The sequence below is a fragment of the Streptopelia decaocto genome (genome assembly GCF_964273445.1).
Source record: "Streptopelia decaocto genome assembly, chromosome: 1".
Taxonomy (NCBI): Eukaryota; Metazoa; Chordata; class Aves; order Columbiformes; family Columbidae; genus Streptopelia; species Streptopelia decaocto.
In genome coordinates this window covers 41,824,250-41,836,506 of record NC_138663.1, presented here as the reverse complement: position 1 = coordinate 41,836,506, position 12,257 = coordinate 41,824,250, and the positions used below count along the sequence as shown (strand labels likewise).

General features: G+C 42.8%; 1 protein-coding gene across 2 annotated transcripts in view; it reads left to right on the top strand.

Moving 5' to 3' along the window:
* The first annotated feature begins 572 nt into the window (after positions 1-572).
* Positions 573-12,257, top strand: part of UBN2 (ubinuclein 2) — a 54,553-nt gene continuing 42,868 nt past the window's right edge. The window contains exons 1-3 of one of the 2 annotated variants that reach the window (XM_082050981.1): positions 573-1,121; positions 5,605-5,694; positions 9,275-9,376. In XM_082050981.1, coding sequence (XP_081907107.1) covers positions 657-1,121; positions 5,605-5,694; positions 9,275-9,376 — 657 coding nt within the window. In that variant the 5' untranslated portion in view covers positions 573-656. Of the gene's footprint in view, positions 1,122-5,601; positions 5,695-9,274; positions 9,377-12,257 lie in introns of both variants that reach the window. The other variant, XM_082050980.1, reaches the window with a different exon arrangement.

Here is a 12,257-nt window from a genome sequence, read left to right as displayed (position 1 = left end):
CGCCGAGGGCTCCCGCCGCCCCGGCAGCACGAAGCGGCCCGGCCCGAGCTGTCCCGTGCGCCCCTCCCGCCTCAGCGGGGCCGCCCCGCGCCCCAGGGCGGGCGGGATCCCCGCGGGGCCGCTCCCCTGGCGCCAACGGCCGCGCTCGGGCAGCCGCGAGGAGGCGGAGGGAGGCGGCTCGGCCGCCATTGCCCCGCGAGGCTGCGCCGGCGGGCGGGGGCGCCCCGCGCGGCTCGGGGCGGCCGGGAGGGCGGCGAGCGGCCCGTGGGCTCTTTAAGGCGGCGGCGGCTGCAGCGTGCACATCGCCAAGGCAACCGGGGGCGGGCGCCGGCGGGCGCGGCGTGCAGGCGCCGACGGCCGCGCTGACGTCGCGGGGGAAGCTGAGCAATAACAACAGCGACGCGACGCGGGGCGGTGCGGCGGCATCCGCGCTGCGCCTGCGCGGCCTGCGGGCCTGCTTCTATTTATGTGGGGGGGCGCCAAGATGGCGGGGGTGGAGGCAGCGAGGAGAACGTAGGGGGCAGCTCCGACCGGGCGGCGGAGGGGGGAGGGGAGAGGGAGGAGGAGCCGGTGGGAGGGAGCGCGGAGAGCGGTGTCACCGAGCGCGTGAGGCGGGGGCCGGCGAGCGGCGGCGGGGGGCGGGGGGGCGGCGGAGGATGGCGGAGCCGCGCCGGGTGCCGTTCATTAGCCTGTCACCCGTGAGGCGCCGCGAGGGCGAGAGCCCGGCGCTGGAGCGGGAGCCGGGCGACCGCGAGCCGGAGCCGCTGCCGGCGGGCCGCGAGGCGCCGCTGTTGGCGCCGCCGGAGCCGCCGCACGAGCTCTCCCGGCCGGAGCCGCCGCCGCCGCCCCGCGAGAGCGCCGCCCGCCTGGAGCCGCCCCGCGAGCCCGGCCGGCCCGAGCAGCCGCAGCGGGAGCCCCCCCGGCCCGAGCCGCCGCCGCTGCCGCCGCCGCAGCTACCGCCGCCACCGCCGCGCCAGGGCAGCCGGCAGGAGCCGTCGCCGCCGCAGGAGGCGCTCCCGCTCCGCCAGACGGTCCGCCTGGAGGTGGTGCTGAAGGACCCCACCGAGGAGGGCTGCGTGGAGTTCAGCTACCCGGAGCTGCTGCTGTGTGGGGACTCGCGGGTACGGGACCTCCCCTTCCCTTTCCCCCTCCCCTCCCGCCGGGCCGGGCTCCGCCGCGCTCCCTTCTCCCCGCCCAGGGCCCGGCAGGCGGCTGCCCGCGCCCCCGGCCTGGCCGATAACGTTATCGGTCGCCGCGTCCTGCTCGGGGGTGGTCCCGGGGCGGCGCCCTGTAGGGAAGTCCGGCGGCCTCGCCGTCTCTCCGGGCTCCTCCTGGCCCTGAGGCTGCACCCGGGCCCGTGGGGGAAAGGGAGGCTTCGCACTTGTCCCCGAGCTGGCCCAGGGCTCCCGGGGGGCTTTTCCCTGGCGTTTGCTGCGAGCCGGGCCGGGGGAGCGCCGGTGTCTTGTCCCCTTCTCACCCAGCGCCCCTTGCCTGGCTGGGGAGCTGTAGCGTTGCATCCTCCCTTCTGGGAGCTTTAATGGGCAGCTGAACGAAACTGTTGCCGTGCGGGTCTGTTTTCGAGATTGTCTGCAGGCTGTGTGCAGGTAGAATTATTAGGTCGGCTCTGCCACAAATCTTGAGAAGCAGTGAAGTGAGCATTAGCAGACTTGGAGATGAGCTTCTGCAGTCTTGGGGGGACAGGGAGAGTTAATGTTGTTGAAACTGGAACCTCACCTTAACTGTTAAGAAGTTAATTCAAGAAAAAAAAGTACTTTTCCTATTCCTCCTAACCAGAAAATATTTGGGACTACTTTAATTTTGAAGGGGAAAAGTTTGTGCAGACAGCTTGAAGAAGCAAAAAGCATTAGCCAATCAACAGGACCCAAGTTCAAGTAGGAAGGAGAGACACGTGTCCTTAAGCTGGTCACACTTAAGCCACTCATTCCTACGTGAAGATACCAGTGAAGCTGTGCTTGATGTAAATAGTTGTGGCATCTCTTAATTCTAGTACACAGTTTTAGAGAAAGTTTACATCTTATGGGAAAGGGCAGGGGGAATGGAAGTAATTTAGGAGGTTGTGATAGCTTTGGTGATAAAAGCAAACCTCAGATATCACTAGTGATACCACCATTGGATTTTTACATCCAGCACTCGAGAATAGTTAAAACTTCTGTATTACAAACAAAAGTGTTTCTAGGTGATGTTGGTGCTGGAACTGTATACTCTTTATTCTGTAGTAGGAGGGATGTACACACTGGGTTGTGTTCAAGTGTGGAAGCCAGAAAAAAGTCAGTGACCGTGACTTTAATCCCTCTGAGATCTGATGCAAGCTAAAAGGTTCCTTCTGTTCATCCTGTCTTACAGCTGTTGTGGGCAAACAGTGGCAGTTGTGATTCCTCTGAATTGGTGTAGCATAAGGATGCTGCCCTGTGAAGTGCCACCTTTCTGAGCAGTTCCTGTATGAAGATGAAAATCATGTTAGTGTTAGAAGTGGTTCAGTGTGTGGAGGTTGACCTTTCCCTTTGGCAGTTCCCAGTTCCATAAATGCCCTTTTTCTGTAGGCTGGTAATTTGTTAATCATATAATTGGGGGAAAAGGGCTTTTTTCTGTAGTTCTGATGCAAATTCCATTACTCCTGCTGAGGAGCATTGATTTAGGGCATTTTTGGTACAATATATATCAGAGATTCGTTTTAAGGTAGAAATAGTGACAGGATTGCTTTCTAAGAAATTGTGTATGTTTTTCAGCTCTCTGTAGAGTCCAGACTGAAATGAATGGATCATAATGGCCTGTCTATTGCTGGACTGTGTGGAACAATCAGATGATTATGTAAAATAGTGTCATAAATTGTGAACCGTTTAAAGTGATTCTGGCCTTTTATTCTTTTTTAAAAACTCATGTGTACTTGGCCTGTCAGTTTAACTTACTTGTATAAGCTGGAAAAGCTACTCTGGTATGGTAGGAAGGACTTAAAATCTTGTATCAATCAGCATAAAAAGAGAGGGGAAATTCATTTTATCCAGCAATAAAATTAGTGCATGCTGGTTCCTTCATAGTTAAAGCAAATAAAGGTGGAGAGTTTGCACAGTGCAGGAGGCTTAGGATGACAGGAGTCTGTCTTTTACCCTGGTTGTTCTTGGACCAACAAATTGTGTAACTTGTTCAAAGTCCTAAAATAGAAAAAAATTGTGAAAGGATAACTTATCTGGCTTGTGAAGTAGAATAGTGATGGTGATTTATACCAGCAGTTAATGCAGCAGAGAGAACTACCTCACTAAAATGAAGCTTGGCTAAGAAATGTTCACTCTCTACCAGTTTTCTGCAGAATCTGAGATTTGCTCTTTCCAAGTGGGTAGTAACTAGTTGGCAGTTCATGCTGTGGTTTTAAGTGTAGTTTCAGATTTCCACTTTTTTTGTTGTTTTAGTAATGATTCAGTTTAAAATAAACAGTTCATCTAAACTTAGTTGTGCAAACTGCTTTTGTAATGTGAAGATTGATTAGGTTTTCTGAAAGCTATTGTTGACTCCTTATCCCTTACAAGAAGTTGCTTGACTTCCTTATGGCTGTTCCCATTAAAGTTCAATAAAATCAGTAGCTTGTCTTTCCATCTTGTTGCTTGGAACTGGAGCAAACAAGAAAGGTTCTCCAGGGGCAGGCTGTTCCAAGAGGGCAAGGGCTGGAGCACAGGAATAACTGTGCTTTAATTTTGTGCTTTAACATTGCTTTCATAGGTCTCTTAATAAAACAGTAGAGAGTCCCAAGACTTATTTGACAGGATGAGTGTGACTTCAGCTTTTTTTTAATTGTGAATTAGAGTTCCTAGCCTCAATCGGAAGTTAGTGGAAATGTTTGTTAGAACCTTCTGCTGTCCTTGTTCTGCTCTTTTGCCTTGATAAAGAGAACATCCTTTGATAGGGTTGTTGGTAGAGTTCATCTTTTGGTTTGAATTATCTATGTGAAGTTTTTGAATGTGAGTAATAAGTTAGTGGTTGAAGAGTTTATTTGCCTCTTAAAAACTGGCAGAAGTGAAAGTGTGTTCTCTTTTCTGGTGGCGCAGTTGAAGCAGGTGAGCCAGGAACCCAAGCGGGTTCCTGTCAAACAGGCTGTAGAGTAGTAATGTCTTAAAGTTACTGCAAAGTCTGCGAGCCATCCGTCAGAGCCCCCAGAAACCATCACAACTAGAACTTGCTTGAATTTGAGATGCCAGTAGTGCTTAACTGATCAAAGTGGTGGTCAGCTGGGGCTTTGAGAGTTTGGTGGAGAAAGGCAAGTTAAGTACTAAATTTTACTTGACCTGTGGCCTTGATCTTCTGTAATTTCACAATGAAAAACAAGAACCATGTTTGCCTAGCAGAAGATGTGGAATAGATTTGCCCAGCTAAAGTAGAGAAAACAATGCTGCATTAATTGAGCTGTATTTTATATTAAATTATGCCTCAGGAAATAGGAAGGTTATGTTTCAGGATTAACTATAACCTCTACTAGTTTTTTTCTTTAAGTATTCTCGCTTAAATGTAAAATATTTGTGTGGTGGTTGCAGTTTTGCTCAGCTTACCTTCCTCATTACATCGGTCTTGATACTATTGAGCTAATTCGTCATGATTTGGTCACCATTTAGTCGATACATTGGCTGTTCATACTGTGGAGGAAGGATCTTGGATTTCTGAATTTAGTGTTGATTTTTGTTCTGTTGTAGTCTAACGAATCTTTTTTCTGTATGATATTGTATTCATTAATGAGTGGTCCACGTGCAGTGAGGTTAGTTACCATCTATGAAGTTCCATAAAATGGAACTCCATTCCACCATATTTTACCATCCTAGTGCCTTCCCCCCACTTCCAACAATTGCTGTCTATTATGTGAACTCTAATTTGAAGAAGGCAGTCCTGTTTTTCTGCTATACCTTACTTAAAAAAAAAAAAGCTGTTTGTACACCTTTGATTTTGTGCAAGTGAAAACCTCTTTCTCAAAAAAGAAAAAAAAAGTGGGATTTCCTGCTCATTAGTACAACTGGAAGATTAAATATGTTGTCCTGTGGCTGCTGTAGTGGCAATCTTGTGGAATTCGTGCTATGAGTACTGAAATGACCTGAATAAAAAAAATAACACCTCAAGAGTTAAAGGAGTTACGTTACTAGTTATGGTTGTAATCTTCTGTGCTTTTTAATCTTCTGGTTTCTTCCCTGCACATTAGTGTATCAGGTACATCTTGTCTGATCTAGAAGGATCATGGCACCAGTAAGAGGCATCGATGCAAGCAGAAGTGAAAAGCCATTGTCTATCCAGATAATTCTTTCTCTTTGAACCTCAAATGGCAGTAGTTCTCTTACGCTTACACTTTCAGTTTAGGTTGTAATGGAATGCTTTGGCAAATGTAAATGAGTCTCTTTTCTGTTTGTATTCTCATTAGAAGAAAAGTAACAGAGTGATAATTGAACAAGTCAAACTAATTTTTAGAGAATAAAGTAAGTATTTGGACTCTATTAGTATAAATTCTTACTGTTATTCATCAGGGCATTGTTTATTGACATTTAGTAGGTTTTTATTAGATGTACTCTGTGCGTTTCTTATGGAATGAATATTAATTTTTGCATTTTTCAGAAGAAGCTGGTTCACTCTGAAGATCCATTTAATGATGACCAACGTGAGCGTCATGAAGTAGAAATGCTAGCCAAGAAGTTTGAGGCAAAATACGTGAGTTATTGTACCTGTATTAAAATATACAAATACTTAATAGTGATACTGTGGAGATGTTAACATCAAGGTGGTTTGTTTTTTTTTCTTTCCTGAATAGGGTTGCTATTGTAGGTTCATATGACTTCTGTACAATTCAGACCTGACCGTCTCATTATATTTCATTTAAGCAGCTTGAACTTGCTACAAGCTTATTGGACAAGTCTGCTAAATAGATTTGTTCATAGGATGTTAATAGCTTGTGAAGCTATTCTTGGAAAAGCTTCCTATATAAATACAACTCAGTAATAGATGTAGGTCGATATTAATGATAAATACTGTGCTGGAGGAAAGAATTTTTATGTAATGCTGTTGTGTGCTATTGAACAGCTCTTCTGTTTGGGCTAAATAGTGATGAATCTGGATGAATTTCTGACTAGTTTGGAATGCTTCCATAGGAAGTTATTGTTGAATAATAAGTCATTGCTTGATGAGTTTATCTTGTAGCTGCCAGCTGCCTAAAGATACTCTGCTGACTCCTGAAAGTGTAGCATGAATAACTTGAACAACCCTAGGTAATAACATAGAGAGGCTTTTACTAGTAAATGAAGGGAGAAATCAGAAAATGTTGACTAAAACCACACCCAAACAGGTCTTTAAGAATATATGGGTAGGGTTGGGTGATTAATTCCAAGCTGGCAAGCAAAACTCATCATCATGCTTAGGCATGTTGGTATTCTGGATTACTAATAGAGTACCTCGATAATAAAGAAGGGAAACAAGAACAGTCATTTTTATCTTTTGCTATTAACATATACCAATCTTTCTTGTCTGATATATTTGTTTTCTGGCAAAGGCAGATTTCTCTGCCTGGTCTGTATATTCTGTGGAAGTAATTACTATTTCAGGACGTGGTAGCTGTGATACATAACAAAAGAAACCCTTAAACTGAAAATAATAATCCTTTGGAGGGATTAACAGAACCCAATATGTCCAGTGAATTGAGAAGGCAGTTCCAGAACATTGTCTGCCTTTCATTTGAATGATAAATTAGTTTTTGAACATGTGAGAATAATGTTTCAACTGTACTTTTCTAGAAAACTCATTTCCATAATACAAGTTAAGGATTTTATAATGTCCTGAAACAAGTTGCTTAACTACAGCAGATTAAAGTCAGTGTAGAGCATGTATGTAGGAGGGAGTGGTGGTGGAAGCAATCTTAATTTTACATATACATTTATGTGTACATCAAAGCTAAATATGTACATTTATGGGCAAAAACATGGGGTTATTAGACTTACAAAGACTTGAGTTTGATGCTCAGTCATAAGAAGGGGCAAATAGATAATTTTAACTATTTGAAAGCAGTAGGTAGCAAAAACTATCATTTACAGCAGTTTAGATACACAGTGTACCTGGATCTTGATTACTATTTGCACTTCCAATTTCTTGCCTTTCTCTCATACTCTGCCATACCTCATGCCCCTCAGCCCCACAAAATCCCTGGAAGGGGAATGTCTTCTGTATAAAAAACAACTTAAATAGTTTAGGACCACTAAGCACAGAAGTTGGCGAGGGATTAATAGTTATTGTGTTGGATAGTCCCTGTCCTTTCTTCCCATATGAGAACCATCAGTCTCCACTTATCCTCCACTTTCAGAAGAATTTCATCTCTCTACACTGACCCAGTACAGTTGCTGATGCTCTGACAACATCCAGCCATCTCCCGATTCTTGTGGTGAGGCATTCACTCCTTGGCTTAAACTAGAACAGGGATCCCATGAAGTAGAGAGCCATTCTCTTCTCTACTCTTTTACAGTGCTTTGGTGTAAAAGTAATCACTGGTTGAATGAGAAAGAAGTTAAGGGATTTTTAGAGTTGCAGGAAGTACTGTATCCTACTTAAAGTAATTAGATATTACTTACCTATATCCATTTATATCCATTTATAACCATTTGTTTACTTGATTATTCAGAACGGTTTTGCAATTGGTGCATATTTTAAACACCAGCATAAAAATCTGTTCCCTATGGTTCCCATTTTCATTCTTCTGATTACTGTTATTCTCTAGACAAAATCAACCACTCCAGGCTGGAGAAATGTGATATTGACCCTTAAATGATATTGTACATAATGTAAGATTTTTTTTCATTGGGTCAAAACAAAGGTCCATCTAATGAATGGTAGCATAGTCCTCTGACACTAGTGACATCTCATACTTGAAAGTATAAGAGAATAAGTGTGCCTTGTTATTACTTCACTGTGCCTGTCTAGCAATATGTGGCTTGATGTCTCCCAAAGCCAAAGGTTATGTGTTTAACTGCACTTTGTATAGGCTTGTACCATAAGTTTGCCAGATCATTTTGAGTTCACTGAATTTCACATTGTGTCCCATGGCACTGAGTGTCATGATGATGATGTCATATGAAAACATGCTTTCTGTTTAAACCGATGAGTTCACCTGGTGATCCATAGTTTCTCTATTGTTAGAAACAATGAAATATTTCCTGTTCTTCTATATGATGCATCTGATTCTGATGCTATTGTCAAAATTCAGCCCCTTTTCGTTCCCCAGCTGAAGTGTCTTAACATTTTGTTATTGTACAGAAGTAGTGGGTTTTACCTTTAAATGTCCTTGTTGGCTTACTGTTCCCTTTTTTTGTTCTAATTTCTTTTTTTTTTTTTTTTAAATGAAAGTATATTAATGGTAGGATGCCCTGATTTATCAGTGATATAACGATGACTTCTGGTTTTGTTCTGTGTTCCTTTTTTGTATGTCCCAATTCTTTTCTTTTTTGACCACTCTTCATTGTTGAGCAAACTGTCATAGAATTGTGTGTAACAACTCCAGTGCTTCATGAGCAGCCTAAAAAATTGGGAGCACACTGTATTTTTACGTATTTGGGTTATACTTCCTTTGCGTGGATTACCTTGCTTTTATTGATACTGAATTCAATTAATTGATTTTATCATACTAAGTTGACGTGAGCAGCATGAAGTAGCTCTTGCATTTCAAAGGATTTTATCTTAATATGTTTTTCTCCAGTCATGTTATGAATGCTGTAAGTTCCTGAAAACTTGTAGACACTGTATCTACAAGCACCAGATCAATGTTTTTCTCTTTGACTTAGGCTTTATTTTTCTGTAGAGAAGCAATGTGTCTTGCATGGGGAAACACTTTACTGAATGCTAGGCTATCAGTATTTCCCTTTATAACAACTCTGTAACATACTGAAAAAGATTACACTTTCTAAAGTATCCCAGTCTTTCTGTCACAGTCCTGCCTCTATGTTTTAAAATATAGAACAGCAAAGCATCTCTAAATAGGAAACATTAGGAAGTTCTCAGTCGTGCAGAAACGAGGTGTTTGGTGAACACCTTTCAGGGATGTTTCTGTTGAGGCTGCAGCAAAGCGTGGCTGCCAGAACTCATTCCTGTGTGAAACTTTTTATTAGTCATCTAGACCATCTTCAAGGAAGCATCCAAGAAAGCAGAACTATGAATTCCCTGAATGACTGTCCCTCCAGTGCCTTATGTTTTGTAGACTTCAGTACATTGATTCCCTGTTTCTCATATGATATATCATTTGCTTTGTTTTCAGGGTGGAAAGCCCCACAAACATCGGAAGGATCGCCTGCAGGATCTAATTGATATAGGCTATGGTTATGATGAAACAGACCCTTTCATTGATAATTCTGAAGCGGTAAGTAAGCCTCATCAAAGCAACAACAAGAAATAAGACAATGCTTTAATTTTTTTTTTTTATAAAGAAGAAAGGTAAGGGAAAATACTTTGAGCCTGTGTATAACTGGTGTGGATCCAAAGGGCATAATACTTTGGGAATCCAATGAATTTGTAGTCTCATTCAGGTATCATTACGCACTGCAAGATTTAAGAAGCTATTCCTGTATCACATAATTTTCCAGCTTTAGAAATTCAGCTGTTTTCATTTGTGCGCTTCATTTACTGTGGACTGAAATTAGACTGTCTCTGTTTAGTTTTTTTGTATTAGCTGTCTGGATTATTAGTAGATTACTAGTGTTAGATTTCCTGCATTAGATCAGGATGCTATTCTGCTCTTAAAAACCAGTTAGAGTAGGATGGTTATTCTAAACATTCATTGAATACTTCTGAAAAAATAGGAGATAAACCAGCTTGGTTAAACAGCAGAATATTACAGCTTATTTTGTCTGAATATTTTTCAGAAATTAAAACATATCTTGAGTTAAAAGGAAAAGGCATTAGGTGCAGGCAGTATCAGGAATATCAGGAGGTATATAAGAGGATACTTGAAGATATCTTAGAGGTGATATATGAAACTGTGAAAATGAGGAAGAAACTTGGAAGAGAGAGTGGATGATACAAAAGCTTCGATACCTCCTATAATTTTCACTTATTAGATGTAAAGAAGAAGTGGGTATACTGTTCAGTCATAAAAACAGAACAACAAAAAACACCTGACACTTCAGTCGGTCTTCAGTTTCCTCCAGAACTGAGTGACACTGGACAAAGCAGTAATGGTCTCCTGCTCTGAAGAGGAGGGAGCTAGAAGTCTGAGTGGGAAAGAGGATGAAAATAAGTTGTGGGAGAAGAGTAAGAAAAGCACAGTAGTGAAGTGCATTACTTGGTGTACATTATGTCACACCTCTCTTGGAATGTGGTAGTAGATCTGGGAAGTGACAGACTCTGTAAAGAGCTTCTGTGAACACCAAGGTTTGTAGCATATAGATGTTGCAATGAGTATTGCTCTTAACAACTGTGTGAGGTGCACAGGACATGTGCTGCAGAACTGTTACCTTCTTGAGCAAAAGAAGTTGAGCTGTGAACTACAGTGGTTAGCAGGCTGAGCTCATCTGTCTGTATTAGTAGTTTTGAAATAGGTCTGAAGGTAAGTGAACAAGTTGTGTGAAAAGTGAGTTTGCTGTAGGTGCTTATTGTAGCTTGTACAAATTTGTGCTTTTCTTGGTCTAGATAAAAATTTTAATTGAACTTGCCAATATTAAAATGTCTTATCTTTATCCTTCAACTTCTGTTTGTGCTGCTGGAACACTGTTGTGGCCTAAGCCTTGGTATGTCCTTTCTGAAGGTCAGTTTCTGACTTTCAGCTCAGTAAAAACTGGTGTCCTTCAGTCCTGCTGAGAAACTACTTGAACCTTTAGGCTTACCTGGTTTCTCACTGTTGCTGAAGTTAACAGTCCTCAGTTTTGAAATTTCTTGATACAGGACCTAAGTTGTATCTTGGTTTTTGTGGATTTATTGTGATGTGTCACAGATCTGATACATGATGTGGATAACTTTTGCTATGCGTAGTACAGGTCTCTATCAAAGACGTACATGAGACCAGCAGGGTTGGATGCTCACTGGGATATTAGTACTTCTCATACTGTGCCTCCTTCCACTGCTGTTCTTGTTACCAGCAGCAGACCCAGTAGATTTGCAGGAGCGTTTACTTTTGATGTCTCTGGCCAGACTCCTTGCAAGAACACACAAAAAGCAGTTGTCAGAGGACCAGATGGTTGCATCATGTGGAAGCTACTGGGGAGAATGGTGTATTCTCTAAAGATTGCTCTCCTGAACAAATCAGTATGCCTTGTGGCTGCATTACAAATACAGACTAGTGAGAGGCTATCACTGTTTTGCTTTTATTCCCATTTCTATCTAGGAAAGAAGAACGCTGTGTGCTAGCTGCAGTCTTAAGTTGCTGTTGCAGAGCTTAAGGATCCTTTAATGTTGGAGTTAAGTTAAACAAAACCTCTCATTCCATCTAAGATGCAAATGGGAAGTGTTGAGAAGGAAAATCTACATGTCTGGCTTGTTCATCTTCTGTGTGGCCAGCTACTAAATCACTGTGTACTCTGAGAATTGTCAGAGGCAGGCCCAGCCTGGACTTGCTACCTTTTGGAAGATTTACTTTTTTACACATAAAAACCTATAATATCCTGGGCACAAACACTTGAAAAATGGGCATGAGTGCCTCTTGAGTTGCTCCAGGATTGGTTACCTGTTGTCTCCCTCTGTATCCCAGGAAAAAATAATGGAAATATTCCTTAGAATTTTAGTCCTTGTTCTTGTCACAGATGTGAAAGAAATACTGAGCTGTTTGGCACTGAAACAGATTTAGTTCATAGCTTTAGAGATATTTTCCTTCTAAAAACAGATTTTGAAATAATGCCATCAAATATCATTCATGAAATCAAACTAGCATGTTTTTAGCAGGCATTGTAATGGAGTTAAGAAATTCTGCTTCCTTTGGATCCTTTTCCAATTAAGTAATTTTGTATATATAACATAGATGCATGTGTAGCAGAACATTTGTGTCTTCCAGTGATCCAGGAAGACAATAGTTCTGTGTGTTTTCTTGAGGGTAGGGATCAGGATCAAGTGCAGGGAATCTGCTAATGGCATGATTCTCACATTCAGTTCCTACCTCCCATCTTCCTTCAGACTTGTCTCCTCTTACATGACTAAGTATATAGTTACAGATTGCTGTTTGCTTTGGATGTATCTGGTATATATGCTGTTCAGTTTATCTGTTTCCTTGTAAAACTTTTAGCTGGTCCTGTTTGGAAGAAGTGGCTTTTCCT